Source organism: Bombina bombina, chromosome 2 (genome assembly GCF_027579735.1).
Source record: "Bombina bombina isolate aBomBom1 chromosome 2, aBomBom1.pri, whole genome shotgun sequence".
NCBI lineage: Eukaryota > Metazoa > Chordata > Amphibia > Anura > Bombinatoridae > Bombina > Bombina bombina.
In genome coordinates this window covers 68,624,097-68,643,460 of record NC_069500.1, presented here as the reverse complement: position 1 = coordinate 68,643,460, position 19,364 = coordinate 68,624,097, and the positions used below count along the sequence as shown (strand labels likewise).

The 19,364-nt window shown below is 42.5% G+C and overlaps 1 protein-coding gene across 2 annotated transcripts in view; it reads left to right on the top strand.

The window, feature by feature from the left end:
- Window positions 1-19,364, top strand: part of DYM (dymeclin) — a 1,389,654-nt gene that overhangs the window by 368,224 nt on the left and 1,002,066 nt on the right. For both annotated transcript variants that reach the window (XM_053701098.1, XM_053701099.1), the window contains exon 8: window positions 8,663-8,805. In XM_053701098.1, coding sequence (XP_053557073.1) covers window positions 8,663-8,805 — 143 coding nt within the window. The remainder of the gene's footprint in view (window positions 1-8,662; window positions 8,806-19,364) is intronic.

Below are 19,364 nucleotides of genomic sequence, written 5' to 3'. Positions count from 1 at the left end.
TGGCCTCTCGTCAGAACTTCAAAGTTCCTTGCTACGGGTCCAGATCCAGGGATCCCAAGGCGGCTCTAGTGGATGCACTAGTAGCACCTTGGACCTTCAAACTAGCTTATGTGTTCCCGCCGTTTCCTCTCATCCCCAGGCTGGTAGCCAGGATCAATCAGGAGAGGGCGTCGGTGATCTTGATAGCTCCTGCGTGGCCACGCAGGACTTGGTATGCAGATCTGGTGAATATGTCATCGGCTCCACCTTGGAAGCTACCTTTGAGACGAGACCTTCTTGTTCAGGGTCCGTTCGAACATCCGAATCTGGTTTCACTCCAGCTGACTGCTTGGAGATTGAACGCTTGATTTTATCGAAGCGAGGTTTCTCAGATTCTGTTATCGATACTCTTGTTCAGGCCAGAAAGCCTGTAACTAGAAAGATTTACCACAAAATTTGGAAAAAATATATCTGTTGGTGTGAATCTAAAGGATTCCCTTGGGACAAGGTTAAGATTCCTAGGATTCTATCCTTCCTTCAAGAAGGATTGGAAAAAGGATTATCTGCAAGTTCCCTGAAGGGACAGATTTCTGCCTTGTCGGTGTTACTTCACAAAAAACTGGCAGCTGTGCCAGATGTTCAAGCCTTTGTTCAGGCTCTGGTTAGAATCAAGCCTGTTTACAAACCTTTGACTCCTCCTTGGAGTCTCAATTTAGTTCTTTCAGTTCTTCAGGGGGTTCCGTTTGAACCCTTACATTCCGTTGATATTAAGTTATTATCTTGGAAAGTTTTGTTTTTAGTTGCAATTTCTTCTGCTAGAAGAGTTTCAGAATTATCTGCTCTGCAGTGTTCTCCTCCTTATCTGGTGTTCCATGCAGATAAGGTGGTTTTACGTACTAAACCTGGTTTTCTTCCAAAAGTTGTTTCTAACAAAAACATTAACCAGGAGATTATCGTACCTTCTCTGTGTCCGAAACCAGTTTCAAAGAAGGAACGCTTGTTGCACAATTTGGATGTTGTTCGCGCTCTAAAATTCTATTTAGATGCTACAAAGGATTTTAGACAAACATCTTCCTTGTTTGTTGTTTATTCAGGTAAAAGGAGAGGTCAAAAAGCAACTTCTACCTCTCTCTCTTTTTGGATTAAAAGCATCATCAGATTGGCTTACGAGACTGCCGGACGGCAGCCTCCCGAAAGAATCACAGCTCATTCCACTAGGGCTGTGGCTTCCACATGGGCCTTCAAGAACGAGGCTTCTGTTGATCAGATATGTAGGGCAGCGACTTGGTCTTCACTGCACACTTTTACCAAATTTTACAAGTTTGATACTTTTGCTTCTTCTGAGGCTATTTTTGGGAGAAAGGTTTTGCAAGCCGTGGTGCCTTCCATTTAGGTGACCTGATTTGCTCCCTCCCTTCATCCGTGTCCTAAAGCTTTGGTATTGGTTCCCACAAGTAAGGATGACGCCGTGGACCGGACACACCTATGTTGGAGAAAACAGAATTTATGTTTACCTGATAAATTTCTTTCTCCAACGGTGTGTCCGGTCCACGGCCCGCCCTGGTTTTTTAATCAGGTCTGATAATTTATTTTCTTTAACTACAGTCACCACGGTACCATATGGTTTCTCCTATGCTATTATTCCTCCTTAACGTCGGTCGAATGACTGGGGTAGGCGGAGCCTAGGAGGGATCATGTGACCAGCTTTGCTGGGCTCTTTGCCATTTCCTGTTGGGGAAGAGAATATCCCACAAGTAAGGATGACGCCGTGGACCGGACACACCGTTGGAGAAAGAAATTTATCAGGTAAACATAAATTCTGTTTCTTTCAGTTCTTCAAGGGGTTCCGTTTGAACCTTTACATTCCATAGATATTAAGTTATTATCTTGGAAAGATTTGTTTTTGGTAGCTATATCTTCTGCTCGAAGAGTTTCAGAATTATCTGCTTTACAGTTTGATTCACCTTACCTGGTGTTCCACGCAGATAAGGTAGTTTTGCGTACCAAACCTGGTTTTTCTTCCTAAGGTTGTTTCTAACAAGAATATAAACCAGGAAATAATTGTTCCTTCTCTGTGCGCTAATCCATCTTCATTGAAGGAACGTCTGTTACACAATCTTGATGTGGTTCGTGCTTTAAAATTCTATTTACAAGCAACTAAAGATTTCAGACAAACATCATCCTTGTTTGTTATCTATTCTGGTAAGAGGAGAGGTCAGAAAGCGACTGCTACCTCTCTTTCCTTCTGGCTGAAAAGCATCACCCGGTTGGCTTACGAGACTGCTGGCCAGCAGCCTCCTGAACGAATTACCGCTCATTCTACCAGAGCAGTGGCTTCCACAAGAATGAGGCTTCTGTTGAACAGATTTGTAAGGCAGCGACTTGGTCTTCACTGCATACTTTTGCAAAATTTTATAAATTCAATACTTTTGCTTCTTCGGAGGCTATTTTTGGTAGAAAGGTTTTGCAAGCAGTGGTGCCTTCCGTTTAAGGTACCTGTCTTGTTCCCTCCCTTCATCCGTGTCCTAAAGCTTTGGTATTGGTATCCCACAAGTAAAGGATGAATCCGTGGACTGGATACACATTGCAAGAGAAAACAGAATTTATGCTTACCTGATAAATTACTTTCTCTTGCGGTGTATCCAGTCCACGGCCTGCCCTGGCAATTAAGTCAGGTAAAAATTTTTTGGTTTAAACTACAGTCACCACTGCACCCGATGGTTTCTCCTTTTTCTCCTAACCTTTGGTCGAATGACTGGGGGTGGAGCTAGAGGGGGAGCTATATGGACAGCTCTGCAGTGTGCTCTCTTTGCCACTTCCTGTAGGGAATGAGAATATCCCACAAGTAAAGGATGAATCCGTGGACTGGATACACCGCAAGAGAAAGTAATTTATCAGGTAAGCAGAAATTCTGTTTTTTCACTGTTTTGCAGTTTATGTGATTGTTTTTTTCCCTTAAAGTGAATGTAAAGTCAGCATGGTCTCTAAAGTTCACATTAACTTTAAAGTTAAAATAACAGCACTTTAATTCATAATTTTTTTTTAAAGATTGTAATTACCGAGTATTTTAATTTAATATCCTTGCATTCGTAATTATAATCGTCCGCCCGGCATTTTTCATCATTGATTGACAGGGTAGGCTCGATCATCAGAACCAATAAATGTATTTACCACGGGGGGACCAAACCCCTTTTGCTGTCGTCACGCGTCTGTACTGCGCTTGCGTTAGACAGTTCTGACAACGATATCTGAAGCTCATGCACATTTTGCGCATGCGCAATTACAGTTATCGGACTGTGTGAGGTGTTTAGCATCGCTTGGAGCGCGCATTGCCACTACGTAAACAGCGGGTGGGACCGCTGTATACGTAGGATTGAATAAGACAAGGAAGTTGCGGGTGGGAGGAGCTGGTAATTATAAGAGACTAAATTTCATATTATAATATAAAATTTATTATACATTTTATTAAAAAATGAAAGTGGCGGTTTAATTGATATAGTGATAAGCTATTGAATGATACATTCATATCCTAAAAAATTGACATTCACTTTAAAGGCACAGTACCGTTTTTTATATTGTGCTTTTTCACATTTATTAAAGTGTTTTTCAAGCTTGCTGGTCTCATTACTAGTCTGTTAAACATGTCTGACATAGAGGAAACTCCTTGTTCATTATGTTTAGAAGCCATTGTCGAACCCCCTCTTAGAATGTGTACCAAATGCACTGATCTTACTATAAGTTATAAAGACCATATTCTGGCTTTAAAAGATTTATCACCAGAGGAAATTGACAAGGGGGAAGTGATGCCGACTAACTCTCCCCACGTGTCAGAACCTATAATTCCCGCTCAAGGGACGCCAACTATATCTAGCACGCCCATTGCGTATACCTTACGAGACATGGCGGCAGTTATGAATCATACCCTTACAGAGGTATTGTCCAAACTGCCAGGGTTACAAGGAAAGCGAGACAGCTCTGGGGCTAGAACAAATACAGAGCTCTCTGACGCTTTAGTAGCTATGTCTGATATACCCTCACAATGTGCAGAAGCTGAAGCAGGAGAGCTTCTATCTGTGGGTGATTTTTCTGATTCAGGGAAGACACTTCAACCTGATTCTGATATGTCTACATTTAAATTTAAGCTTGAACACCTCCGCGTGTTGCTCAGGGAGGTTTTAGCAACTCTGGATGAATGTGACGGCATTGTAGTCCCAGAGAAATTGTGTAAATTGGATAAATACTATGCAGTTCCTGTTTACACTGATGTTTTTCCAATCCCTAAGAGGTTTTCAGAAATTATTACTAAGGAATGGGATAGACCAGGTGTACCGTTCTCTCCCCCTCCTGTTTTTAAAAAGATGTTTCCTATAGATGCCGCTACACGGGACATGTGGCAAACGGTCCCTAAGGTGGAGGGAGCAGTCTCTACCCTAGCGAAGCATACAACTATCCCTGTCGAGGACAGTTGTGCTTTTCTAGATCCAATGGACAAAAAATTAGAGGGTTACCTTAAGAAAATTTTTATTCAACAAGGTTTTATTCTCCAGCCCCTTGCATGCATTGCCCCAGTCACTGCTGCTGCGGCCTTCTGGTTTGAGTCTTTAGAAGAGGCTCTACAGGTAGAAACCCTGGTAGATATCCTTGACAAGCTTAAAGCTCTTAAGCTAGCCAATTCATTTGTTTCTGACGCAGCTGTTCATTTAACCAAGCTAACGGCTAAAAATTCAGGTTTTGCTATTCAGGCGTGTAGGGCGCTATGGCTTAAATCCTGGTCAGCTGACGTTACTTTAAAGTCTAAGCTTCTCAACATTCCCTTCAAGGGGCAGACCCTATTCGAGCCTGGACTGAAGGAGATCATTTCTGATATTACTGGAGGAAAAGGTCACGCCCTTCCTCAGGATAGGTCCAACAAATTAAGGACCAAACAGACTAATTTTCGTTCCTTTCGAAACTTCAAGAGTGGCGCAGCTTCAACTTCCTCTAATGCAAAACAAGAGGGATATTTTGCCCAGTCCAAGCCGGTCTGGAGACCTAACCAGGCTTGGAACAAGGGAAAGCAAGCCAAAAAACCTGCTGCTGCCTCTAAGACTGCATGAAGGATCAGCCCCCGATCCGGAAACGGATCTAGTAGGGGGCAGATTTTCTCTCTTCGCCCAGGCTTGGGCAAGAGATGTCCAGGATCCCTGGGCGTTGGAAATTGTGTCCCAGGGATATCTTCTGGATTTCAAAGCTTCTTCCCCAAAAGGGAGATTTCATCTTTCACAATTATCTGCAAACCAGATAAAAAGAGAGGCATTATTACATTGTGTTAAATACCTCCTAGTTATGGGAGTGATTCACCCAGTTCCAAAGGAGGAACAGGGGCAAGGCTTCTATTCAAATCTGTTTGTAGTTCACAAGAAAGAGGGAACATTCAGAGCAATCTTAGATCTCAAGATCTTAAACAAATTTCTCAGGGTCCCATCCTTCAAGATGGAGACTATTCGAACCATCCTACCTATGACCCAGGAGGGTCAATATATGACTACAGTGGACTTAAAGGATGCTTATCTTCACATTCCGATACACAGAGATCATCATCGGTTTCTCAGGTTCGCCTTCCTAGACAGGCATTACCAGTTTGTGGCTCTTCCCTTTGGGTTAGCCACGGCACCAATAATCTTTACGAAGGTTCTAGGGTCACTCCTATCGGTCCTAAGGACGCGGGGTATAGCAGTAGCCCCTTACCTAGACGACATTCTGATACAGGCGTCGAATTTTCAAATCGCCAGGTCCCATACGGACATTGTGCTGGCATTCCTGAGGTCTCACAAGAGTTTCCTTCCTAGGAACTCTGATAGATTCTGTAGAAATGAAGATTTACCTGACAGAGACCAGGTTGTCAAAACTTCTAAATTCCTGCCGTGTTCTTTATTCTACTTCTCGCCCTTCAGTGGCTCAGTGTATGGAAGTAATCGGCTTAATGGTAACGGCAATGGACATTGTGCCGTTTGCCCGCCTACATCTCAGACCGCTGCAACTGTGCATGCTCAGTCAGTGGAATGGGGATTACACAGATTTGTCCCCTCTACTAAATCTGGATCAAGAGACCAGGGATTCTCTTCTCTGGTGGTTATCTCGGGTCCATCTGTCCAAGGGTATGACCTTCCGCAGGCCAGATTGGACAATAGTAACGACAGATGCCAGCCTTCTGGGCTGGGGTGCAGTCTGGAACTCCCTGAAGGCTCAGGGTTCGTGGACTCAGGAGGAGGCACTCCTTCCGATAAACATTCTGGAACTAATAGCGATATTCAATGCTCTTCAGGCTTGGCCTCAGCTTGCTGCGGTCAGGTTCATCAGATTTCAGTTGGACAATATCACGACTGTAGCCTACATCAACCATCAAGGGGGAACAAGGAGTTCCCTAGCAATGTTGGAGGTTTCAAAAATAATTCTATGGGCAGAGGTTCACTCTTGCCATCTCTCAGCTATCCATATCCCAGGAGTAGAGAACTGGGATGTGGATTTTCTAAGTCGGCAGACTTTTCATCCGGGGGAGTGGGAACTCCATCCGGAGGTGTTTGCACAGTTGATTCAACTTTGGGGAAAACCAGAACTGGATCTCATGGCGTCTCGTCAGAACGCCAAGCTTCCTTGTTACGGATCCAGGTCCAGGGATCCCAAGGCAGCGCTGATAGATGCTCTAGCAGCGCCTTGGTCCTTCAACCTGGCTTATGTGTTTCCACCGTTTCCTTGTCTGATTGCCAAGATCAAGCAGGAGAGAGCTTCAGTGATTTTGATAGCACCTGCGTGGCCACGCAGGACTTGGTATGCAGATCTGGTGGACATGTCATCCCTTCCACCATGGACTCTGCCGCTGAGGCAGGACCTTCTACTTCAGGGTCCTTTCAACCATCCAAATCTAATTTCTCTGCGTCTGACTGCTTGGAGATTGAACGCTTGATTTTATCAAAGCGTGGTTTCTCTGAGTCGGTGATTGACACCTTAATTCAGGCTCGAAAGCCGATCACTAGGAAAATCTATCATAAGATATGGTGTAGATATCTTCATTGGTGTGAATCCAAAGGTTACTCATGGAGTAAGGTCAGGATTCCTAGGATATTATCTTTTCTCCAAGAAGGATTGGAGAAGGGATTGTCAGCTAGTTCTTTAAAGGGACAGATTTCTGCTCTGTCTATTCTTTTGCACAAGTGTCTGGCTGATACTCCAGATGTTCAGGCGTTTTTTCAGGCTTTAGTTAGAATCAAGCCTGTGTTTAAACCTGTTGCTCCACCATGGAGTTTAAATTTAGTTCTTAAGGTTCTGCAAGGGGTTCCGTTCGAACCTTTGCATTCCATAGATATTAAACTTTTATCTTGGAAAGTTCTGTTTTTAGTAGCTATCTCCTCGGCTGGAAGAGTTTCGAAGTTATCTGCTTTACAATGTGATTCCCCTTATCTCATTTTCCATGCAGAAAAGTTAGTGTTACCTACCAAACCTGGTTTTCTTCCTAAGGTGGTATCTAATAAAAATATCAATCAGGAGATTGTTGTTCCTTCACTATGTCCTAATCCTTCTTCAAAGAAGGAACGTCTTTTACACAATCTTGATGTGGTTCGTGCTTTAAAATTTTATTTACAAGCTACAAAGGATTTTCGTCAAACATCTGCTTTGTTTGTGGTCTACTCTGGACAGAGGAGAGGCCAAAAGGCTTCGGCAACTTCTCTTTCTTCTTGGCTAAGAAGTATAATCTGCTTAGCTTATGAGACTGCTGGCCAGCAGCCTCCTGAAAGAATTACAGCTCATTCCACTAGAGCGGTAGCTTCCACATGGGCTTTTAAGAATGAGGCTTCTGTTGAACAGATTTTTAAGGCGGCGACTTGGTCTTCGCTTCATACTTTTTCTAAATTCTACAAATTTGATACTTTTGCTTCTTCGGAGGCTATTTTTGGGAGAAAGGTCTTACAGGCAGTGGTGCCTTCCGTTTAAGCGCCTGCCTTGTACCTCCCTTCATCCGTGTCCTATAGCTTTGGTATTGGTATCCCACAAGTAATGGATGAATCCGTGGACTGGATACACCTTACAAGAGAAAACAAAATTTATGCTTACCTGATAAATTTATTTCTCTTGTGGTGTATGCAGTCCATGGCCCGCCCTGTCATTTTAAGGCAGGTGTTTTTTTATTTTTAAACTACAGTCACCACTGCACCCTATAGTTTCTCCTTTCTATTGCTTGTCTTCGGTCGAATGACGGTCGAATGACTGGAGTGGTAGTTAGGGGAAGAGCTATATAGACAGCTCTCTTGCAGCTTCCTGTTGGGAAGGAGAATATCCGACAAGTAATGGATGAATCCGTGGGCTGGATACACCACAAGAGAAATACATTTATCAGGTAAGCATACATTTTGTTTTTTTCCTATCCCCTTAAGCAATCAGTATGGCTAAATATATACTACTAGTTTTACTTATGTTTTGAGGTGTAGTGGGGGGTATGTAATGCATAAATGGGCGTGTCTATCCTCCAAAGTGTTTCTGGAATTTTTTCAAATGTTGGCAACTATTATATATTAACTGATTTATGCTTTTCAGGTAAAACCACTCTAAATACACTTGAAACAATATTCTTTTTAATAGCTACGACTAAGTGTATACTTTCACTATTTTATTGTTACAGTTAGCAATTAGAACGTTTTCTTCTCTTTAGTGTTCATTATACAAGCAGACTGGTGAAGACGCTGCTTTATAACTTCATCCGACAAGAGAAGAGCCCTCCTCCAGGCTCGCACGTTTTCCAGCATGAGGTGGAAGGAGGTGGTCTGCTGTATGGCTTCGCCTCTGGAGTGGCAAGTAAGTGACCTACTATTTTATGTCTAAGTACTAAACCCATCATCCCGTATCCCCAGATGACAAAAGCAACCAGGATGTTTGGATATTTACATTGACACAAATAAAAGAAAATGCAATTTGTGTCCAAATTAGAACTACTATTTTACTAACCATAAAAAATTGTTCATTTAGTTTGTGATTGATAGGAAATATATTCGTTAAAGAGACATCATAGTGCAAACACCACACGCTCTGATTTGTTAGATTTTGTACTGTTAGCTCTGTCCACCCTGAGTGGGGTTAAACGCCTAATAAAGTCGCACTCATGAGCTGCAGGGAACTGCTGATCCTAAACAGACATGGCTGGTGAGTCATTCAACAGTGGCAGTAGCACATCTGTATCTAACATACTAGAGCATGTCGGTTTTGCGCCAAAATGTCCCTTTAATATTCCCTGTTGATTCATATTAAACCAGTGTAATGTACTGGGGAAATTCACCAAGTGAACGTATTTGTCTCCTTTTGTCTTCCTGATGCCAGTGGTGGAATCCTGCTTTAGTTCCTTCCCCTACAGAAACCGACAACGTGCCTCATTTCTCTTGTTAAGTGTATCCAGTCCACGGATCATCCATTACTTGTGGGATATTCTCCTTCCCAACAGGAAGTTGCAAGAGGATCACCCACAGCAGAGCTGCTATATAGCTCCTCCCCTAACTGTCATATCCAGTCATTCTCTTGCAAGCCTCAACCAAGATGGAGGTCGTAAGAGGAGTGTGGTGTTTTATACTTAGTTTATTCTTCAATCAAAAGTTTGTTATTTTTAAATGGTGCCGGAGTGTACTGTTTATCTCAGGCAGTATTTAGAAGAAGAATCTGCCTGTCTTTTCTATGATCTTAGCAGAAGTAACTAAGATCCATGGCTGTTCTCACGTATTCTGAGGAGTGAGGTAACTTCAGAGAGGGAATGGCGTGCATGTTTTCCTGCAATAAAGGTATGTGCAGTTAATATTTTTCTAGGGATGGAATTTGCTAGAAAATGCTTCTGATACCGAACTAATGTTAAGTAAAGCCTTAAATGCAGTTATAGCGACTGGTATCAGGCTTATTAATAGAGATGCATACTCTTATAAAAATGTAATATAAAACGTTTGCTGGCATGTTTAATCGTTTTTATATGTATTTGGTGATAAAACTTATTGGGGCCTAGTTTTTTTCCACATGGCTGGCTTGAATTTTGCCTAGTAACAGTTTCCTTAGGCTTTAAACTGTTGTAATATGAGTGGGAGGGGCCTTTTTTAGTGCTTTTCTGTGTAGCTAAAAATACTGACAGAGACATTCAGCTTCCCTCTGCATGATCCAGGACATCTCTGGAGGGCTCAAAAGGCTTCAAAGTCATTTTTGAGGGAGGTAAAAAGCCACAGTAGAGCTGTGGCAGTTGTTGTGACTGTTTGAAAAAAAAACAAAACAAAAAAAAAACATTTTTGTCTTTTATTATTCAGTTTTGGGTATTAAGGGGTTAATCATCCATTTGCAATTGGGTGCAATGCTCTGCTAACTTGTTACATACACTGTAAAAATTTTGTTAGTGTAACTGCCTTTTTTCACTGTTATTTCAAATTTTGACAAAATTTGTGTTTCTTAAAGGTGCAGTAACGTTTTTTATATTGCTTGTAAACTTGTTTAAAGTGTTTTCCAAGCTTGCTAGTCTCATTGCTAGTCTGTTTAAACATGTCTGACACAGAGGAAACTACTTGTTCATTATGTTTGAAAGCCATGGTGGAGCCCCATAGGAGAATGTGTACTAAATGTATTGATTTCACCTTAAACAGTAAAGATCAGTCTTTAACTATAAAAGAAATATCACCAGAAGATTCTGACGAGGGGGAAGTTATGCCGACTAACTCTCCCCACGTGTCAGACCCTTCGCCTCCCGCTCAGGGGACGCACGCTTATATGGCGCCAATTACATCAGGGACGCCCATAGCGATTACCTTGCAGGACATGGCTGCAATCATGAATAATACCCTGTCAGAGGTATTATCCAGGTTGCCTGAATTAAGAGGCAAGCACGATTGCTCTGGGGTTAGGAGAAATACAGAGCGCGCAGATGCTGTAAGGGCCATGTCTGATACTGCGTCACAATATGCAGATCATGAGGACGGAGAGCTTCAGTCTGTGGGTGACATCTCTGATTCGGGGAAACCTGATTCAGAGATTTCTAATTTTAAATTTAAGCTTGAGAACCTCCGTGTGTTGCTTGGGGATGTATTAGCTGCTCTGAATGACTGTAACACAGTTGCAGTACCAGAGAAATTGTGTAGGCTGGATAAATACTATGCGGTACCGGTGTGTACTGATGTTTCTTTCATGTAATTAGCAAGAGTCCATGAGCTAGTGACGTATGGGATATACATTCCTACCAGGAGGGGCAAAGTTTCCCAAACCTCAAAATGCCTATAAATACACCCCTCACCACACCCACAAATCAGTTTTACAAACTTTGCCTCCTATGGAGGTGGTGAAGTAAGTTTGTGCTAGATTCTACGTTGATATGCGCTCCGCAGCAGGTTGGAGCCCGGTTTTCCTCTCAGCGTGCAGTGAATGTCAGAGGGATGTGAGGAGAGTATTGCCTGTTTGAATGCAATGATCTCCTTCTACGGGGTCTATTTCATAGGTTCTCTGTTATCGGTCGTAGAGATTCATCTCTTACCTCCCTTTTCAGATCGACGATATACTCTTATATATATATATATACCATTACCTCTGCTGATTTTCGTTTCAGTACTGGTTTGGCTTTCTACAACATGTAGATGAGTGTCCTGGGGTAAGTAAGTCTTATTTTCTGTGACACTCTAAGCTATGGTTGGGCACTTTTCTCCAACATAGGTGTGTCCGGTCCACGGCGTCATCCTTACTTGTGGGATATTCTCTTCCCCAACAGGAAATGGCAAAGAGCCCAGCAAAGCTGGTCACATGATCCCTCCTAGGCTCCGCCTACCCCAGTCATTCTCTTTGCCGTTGTACAGGCAACATCTCCACGGAGATGGCTTAGAGTTTTTTAGTGTTTAACTGTAGTTTTTATTATTCAATCAAGAGTTTGTTATTTTAAAATAGTGCTGGTATGTACTATTTACTCAGAAACAGAAAAGAGATGAAGATTTCTGTTTGTATGAGGAAAATGATTTTAGCACCGTAACTAAAATCCATGGCTGTTCCACACAGGACTGTTGAGAGCAATTAACTTCAGTTGGGGGAACAGTGTGCAGTCTCTTACTGCTTGAGGTATGACACATTCTAACAAGACGATGTAATGCTGGAAGCTGTCATTTTCCCTATGGGATCCGGTAAGCCATGTTTATTAAGATAGTAAATAAGGGCTTCACAAGGGCTTATTAAGACTGTAGACTTTTTCTGGGCTAAATCGATTCATTATTAACACATATTTAGCCTTGAGGAATCATTTATTCTGGGTATTTTGATATGATTATATCGGCAGGCACTGTTTTTGACACCTTATTCTTTAGGGGCTTTCCCTAATCATAGTCAGAGCCTCATTTTCGCGCCGGTATGGCGCACTTGTTTTTGAGGACAGCATGGCATGCAGCTGCATGTGTGTGGAGCTCTGATACATAGAAAAGTCTTTCTGAAGGCATCATTTGGTATCGTATTCCCCTTTGGGCTTGGTTGGGTCTCAGCAAAGCAGATTCCAGGGACTGTAAAGGGGTTAAATATAAAAACGGCTCCGGTTCCGTTATTTTAAGGGTTAAAGCTTCCAAATTTGGTGTGCAATACTTTTAAGGCTTTAAGACACTGTGGTGAAATTTTGGTGAATTTTGAACAATTCCTTCATACTTTTTCGCAATTGCAGTAATAAAGTGTGTTTAGTTTAAAATTTAAAGTGACAGTAACGGTTTTATTTTAAAACGTTTTTTGTGCTTTGTTATCAAGTTTATGCCTGTTTAACATGTCTGAACTACCAGATAGATTGTGTTCTGACTGTGGGGAAACCAAGGTTCCTTCTCATTTAACTATATGTATTTTATGTCATAAAAAAATTTAGTAAAAATGATGCCCAAGATGATTCCTCAAGTGAGGGGAGTAAGCATGGTACTGCATCATCCCCTCCTTCGTCTACACCAGTCTTGCCCATACAGGAGGCCCCTAGTACATCTAGTGCGCCAATACTCCTTACTATGCAACATTTAACGGCTGTAATGGATAATTCTATCAAAAACATTTTAGCCAATATGCCCGCTTATCAGCGAAAGCGCGACTGCTCTGTTTTAGAAAATTCTGTAGAGCATGAGAACGCTGATGATATGGTTTCTGAAGGGCCCCTACACCAGTCTGAGGGGGCCAGGGAGGTTTTGTCTGAGGGAGAATTTTCAGATTCAGGAAACATTTCTCAACAAGCTGAACCTGATGTGATTACTTTTAAATTTAAGTTGGAACATCTCCGCGCTCTGCTTAAGGAGGTGTTATCCAATTTGGATGATTGTGATTATCTGGTCATTCCAGAACCACTATGTAAAATGGAAAAGTTCTTAGAGGCCCCGGGGCCCCCCGAAGCTTTTCCTATATCCAAGCGGGTGGCGTACATTGTTAGTAAAGAATGGGACAGGCCCGGTATACCTTTAGTACCTCCCCCCATATTTATAAAATTGTTTTCCTATAGTCGACCCCAGAAAGGACTGATGGCAGACAGTCCCCAAGGTCGAGGGGGCGGTTTCTACTCTACACAAGCGCGCCACTATACCCATAGAAGATAGTTGTGCTTTCCAAGATCCTATGGATAAAAAAATAGAAGGTCTGCTAAAGATGTTTGTTCAGCAAGGTTCCCTTCTACAACCAATTGCATGCATTGTCCCTGTCACTGCAGCCGCGTGTTTCTAGTTTGATGAGCTAGGAAAGGCGATTATTAGTAATTCTTCTTCTTATGAGGAGATTATGGACAGAATTCGTGCTCTTAATTGGCTAATTCTTTCACCCTAGACGCCACCTTGCAATTGGCTAGGTTAGCGGCGAAAAAATTCTGGGTTTGCTATTGTGGCGCAGAGCGCTTTGGTTAAAATCTTGGGCAGCGGATGCGTCTTCCAAGAACAAATTGCTTGACATTCCTTTCAAGGGGAAAACACTCTTTGGCCCTGACTTGAAAGAGATTATCTCTGATATCACTGGGGGCAAGGGCCACGCCCTTCCTCAGGATAGGTCTTTTCAAGACCAAAAATAAACCTAAGTTTCGTCCCTTTCGCAGAAACGGATCAGCCCCAAGGGCTACGTCCTCTAAGCAGGAAGGTAATACTTCTCAAGCCAATCCAGCCTGGAGACCTATGCAAGGCTGGAACAAAGGAAAGCAGGCCAGGAAACCTGCCACTGCTACCAAGACAGCATGAAATGCGGGCCCCCGATCCGGGACCGGATCTGGTGGGGGGCAGACTCTCTCTCTTCGCTCAGGCTGGGGCAAGAGATGTTCTGGATCCTTGGGCGCTAGAAATAGTCTCCCAAGGTTATTCTCTGGAGTTCAAGGGGCTTCCTCCAAGGGGGAGGTTCCACAGGTCTCAGTTGTCTTCAGACCACATAAGAAGACAGGCATTCTTACATTGGGTAGAAGACCTGCTAAAAATGGGAGTGATTCATCCTGTTCCATTAGGAGAACAAGGGATGGGGTTCTACTCCAATCTGTTCATAGTTCCCAAAAAAGAGGGAACGTTCAGACCAATCTTAGATCTCAAGATCTTGAACAAGTTTCTCAAGGTTCCATCGTTCAAGATGGAAACCATTCGAACACTTCTTCCTTCCATCCAGGAAGGTCAATTCATGACCAAGGTGGATTTCAAGGATGCGTATCTACATATTCCTATCCACAAGGAACATCATCGGTTCCTAAGGTTTGCATTCCTGGACAAGCATTTCCAGTTCGTGGCGTTTTCTTTCGGATTAGCCACTGCTCCTAGGATTTTCTCATAGGTACTAGGGTCCCTTCTGGCGGTGCTAAGACCAAGGGGCATTGCTGTAGTACCTTACTTGGACGACATTCTGATTCGAGCGTCGTCCCTTCCTCAAGTAAAGGCTCACACGGACATTGTCCTGGCCTTTCTCAGATCTCACGGATGGAAAGTGAACGTGGAAAAGAGTTCTCTATCTCCGTCAACGAGGGTTCCCTTCTTGGGAACTATAATAGACTCCTTAGAAATGAGGATTTTTCTGACAGAAGCCAGAAAAACAAAACTTCTAGACTCTTGTCGGATACTTCATTCCGTTCCTCTTCCTTCCATAGCGCAGTGCATGGAAGTGATAGGTTTGATGGTAGCGGCAATGGACATAGTTCCTTTTGTGCGCATTCATCTAAGACCATTACAACTGTTCATGCTCAGTCAGTGGAATGGGGACTATTCAGACTTGTCTCCGAAGATACAAGTAAATCAGAGGACCAGAGACTCTTTCCGTTGGTGGCTGTCCCTGGACAACCTGTCACAAGGGATGACCTTCCGCAGACCAGAGTGGGTCATTGTCACGACCGACGCCAGTCTGATGGGCTGGGGCGCGGTCTGGGGATCCCTGAAAGCTCAGGGTCTTTGGTCTCGGGTAGAATCTCTTCTACCGATAAATATTCTGGAACTGAGAGCGATATTCAATGCTCTCAAAGCTTGGCCTCAGTTAGCGAGGGCCAAGTTCATACATCAACCATCAGGGGGGAACAAGGAGTTCCCTAGCGATGGAAGAAGTGACCAAAATCATTCTATGGGCGGAGTCTCACTCCTGCCACCTGTCTGCTATCCACATCCCAGGAGTGGAAAATTGGGAAGCGGATTTTATGAGTCGTCAGACATTGCATCCGGGGGAGTGGGAACTCCATCCGGAAATCTTTGCCCAAGTCACTCAACCGTGGGGCATTCCAGACATGGATCTGATGGCCTCTCGTCAGAACTTCAGAGTTCCTTACTACGGGTACAGATCCAGGGATCCCAAGGCGGCTCTAGTGGATGCACTAGTAGCACCTTGGACCTTCAAACTAGCTTATGTGTTCCCGCCGTTTCCTCTCATCCCCAGGCTGGTAGCCAGGATCAATCAGGAGAGGGCGTCGGTGATTTTGATAGCTCCTGCGTGGCCACGCAGGACTTGGTATGCAGATCTGGTGAATATGTCATCGGCTCCACCATGGAAGCTACCTTTGAGACGAGACCTTCTTGTTCTAGGTCCGTTCGACCCACTCCAGCTGACTGCTTGGAGATTGAACGCTTGATCTTATCAAAGCGAGGGTTCTCAGATTCTGTTATTAATACTCTTGTTCAGGCCTGAAAGCCTGTAACCAGAAAAATTACCACATTATTTGGTATATCTGTTGGTGTGAATCTGCAGGATTCCCTTGGGACAAGGTTAAGATTCCTAAGAGTCTATCCTTCCTTCGAGAAGGATTGGAAAAAGGATTATCTGCAAGTTCCTTGATGGGACAGATTTCTGCCTTGTCTGTGTTACTTCACAAAAAGCTGGCAGCTGTGCCAGATGTTCTAGCCTTTGTTCAGGCTCTGGTTAGAATCAAGCCTGTTTACAAAATTTTGACTCCTCCTTGGAGTCTCAACCTAGTTCTTTCAGTTCTTCAGGGGGTTCCGTTTGAACCCTTACATTCCGTTGATATTAAGTTATTATCTTGGAAAGTTTTGTTTTTGGTTGCAATTTCTTCTGCTAGAAGAGTTTCAGAATTATCTGCTCTGCAGTGTTCTTCTCCTTATCTGGTGTTCCATGCAGATAAGGTGGTTTTGCGTACTAAACCTGGTTTTCTTCCAAAAGTTGTTTCTAACAAAAACATTAACCAGGAGATAGTTGTGCCTTCTTTGTGTCCTAATCCAGTTTCAAAGAAGGAACGTTTGTTGCACAACTTGGATGTAGTTCGTGCTCTCAAATTTTACTTAGCAGCTACTAAGGATTTCAGACAAACTTTGTCTTTGTTTGTTGTTTATTCTGGTAAACGGAGAGGTCAAAAAGCAACTTCTACCTCTCTCTCCTTCTGGATTAAAAGCATTATCCGATTGGCTTATGAGACTGCCGGACGGCAGTCTCCTGAAAGAATCACAGCTCACTCCACTAGGGCTGTGGCTTCCACATGGGCCTTCAAGAACGAGGCTTCTGTTGATCAGATATGTAAGGCAGCGACTTGGTCTTCACTGCACACTTTTTCTAAATTTTACAAATTTGATACTTTTGCTTCTTCTGAGGCTATTTTTGGGAGAAAGGTTTTGCAAGCCGTGGTGCCTTCCATTTAGGTGACCTGATTTGCTCCCTCCCTTCATCCGTGTCCTAAAGCTTTGGTATTGGTTCCCACAAGTAAGGATGACGCCGTGGACCGGACACACCTATGTTGGAGAAAACAGAATTTATGTTTACCTGATAAATTACTTTCTCCAACGGTGTGTCCGGTCCACGGCCCGCCCTGGTTTTTTTAATCAGGTCTGATAATTTATTTTCTTTAACTACAGTCACCACGGTAACATATGGTTTCTCCTATGCAAATATTCCTCCTTAACGTCGGTCGAATGACTGGGGTAGGCGGAGCCTAGGAGGGATCATGTGACCAGCTTTGCTGGGCTCTTTGCCATTTCCTGTTGGGGAAGAGAATATCCCACAAGTAAGGATGACGCCGTGGACCGGACACACCGTTGGAGAAAGTAATTTATCAGGTAAACATAAATTCTGTTTTTTAATAAAGTTCTAAATATATGTATTCAAACATTTATTTGCCTTGACTCAGGATGTTCAACATTCCTTATTTTCAGACAGTCAGTTTCATATTTGGGATAATGCATTTGAATCAATCATTTTTTCTTACCTTAAAAATTTGACTTTTTCCCTGTGGGCTGTTAGGCTCGTGGGGGCTGAAAATGCTTCATTTTATTGCGTCATTCTTGGCGCAGACTTTTTTTGCGCAAATTTTTTTTTTTTCTGTTTCCGGCGTCATACGTGTCGCCGGAAGTTGCGTCATTTTTTGACGTTTTTTTTGCGTCAAAAGTGTCGGCGTTCCGGATGTGGCGTCATTTTTGGCGCCAAAAGCATTTAGGCGCCAAATAATGTGGGCGTCTTATTTGGCGCTAAAAAAATATGGGCGTCATTTTGGTCTCCACATTATTTAAGTCTCATTATTATTGCTTCTGGTTGCTAGAAGCTTGTTCACTGGCATTTTTTCCCATTCCTGAAACTGTCATTTAAGGAATTTGATCTATTTTGCTTTATATGTTGTTTTTTCTATTACATATTGCAAGATGTCCCACGTTGCAACTGAGTCAGAAGATACTTCAGGAAAATCGCTGCCTGGTGCTGGAGCTACCAAAGCTAAGTGTATCTGCTGTAAACTTTTGGTATCTGTTCCTCCAGCTGTTGTTTGTATTGAATGTCATGACAAACTTATTAATGCAGATAAAATTTGCTTTAGTAAAGTTCCATTACCTGTTGCTGTTCCGTCAACATCTAATACTCAGAGTGTTCCTGATAACATAAGAGATTTTGTTTCTGAATCCATTAAGAAGGCTTTGTCTGTTATTCCTCCTTCTAGTAAACATAAAAAATCTTTTAAAACTTCTCATTGTTCAGATGAATTTTTAAATGAACATCATCATTCTGATTCTGATAATGGTTCTCCTGGTTCAGAGGATTCTGTTTCAGAGGTTGATGCTGATAAATCTTCATATTTATTTAAAATGGAATTTATTCGTTCTTTACTTAAAGAAGTTCTAATTGCTTTAGAAATTGAGGATTCTGGTCCTCTTGATACTAAATCTAAACGTTTAGATAAGGTTTTTAAATCTCCTGTAGTTATTCCAGAAGTTTTTCCTGTTCCTAGTGCTATTTCTGAAGTAATTTCCAGGGAATGGAATAATTTGGGTAATTCATTTACTCCTTCTAAACGTTTTAAGCAATTATATCCTGTGCCATCTGACAGATTAGAGTTTTGGGACAAAATCCCTAAGGTTGATGGGGCTGTCTCTACTCTTGCTAAGCGTACTACGATTCCTACGGCAGATGGTACTTCCTTTAAGGATCCTTTAGATAAGAAAATTGAATCCTTTCTAAGAAAAGCCTATTTGTGTTCAGGTAATCTTCTTAGACCTGCTATATCTTTGGCGGATGTTGCTGCAGCTTCAACTTTTTGGTTGGAAGCTTTAGCGCAACAAGTAACAGATCATAATTCTCATAGCATTATTATTCTTCTTCAACATGCTGACAATTTTATTTGTCATGCCATCTTTGATATCATTAGGGTTGATGTCAGGTATATGTCTCTAGCTATTTTAGCTAGAAGAGCTTTATGGCTTAAAACTTGGAATGCTGATATGTCTTCTAAGTCTACTCTGCTTTCCCTTTCTTTCCAGGGTAATAAATTATTTGGTTCTCAGTTGGATTCTATTATTTCAACTGTTACTGGAGGGAAAGGAACTTTTTTACCACAGGATAAAAAATCTAAAGGTAAATTCAGGTCTAATATTCGTTTTCGTTCCTTTTGTCACATCAAGGAACAGAAACCTGATCCTTCATCCTCAGGAGCGGTATCAGTTTTGAAACCATCTCCAGTCTGGAATAAATCCAAGCCT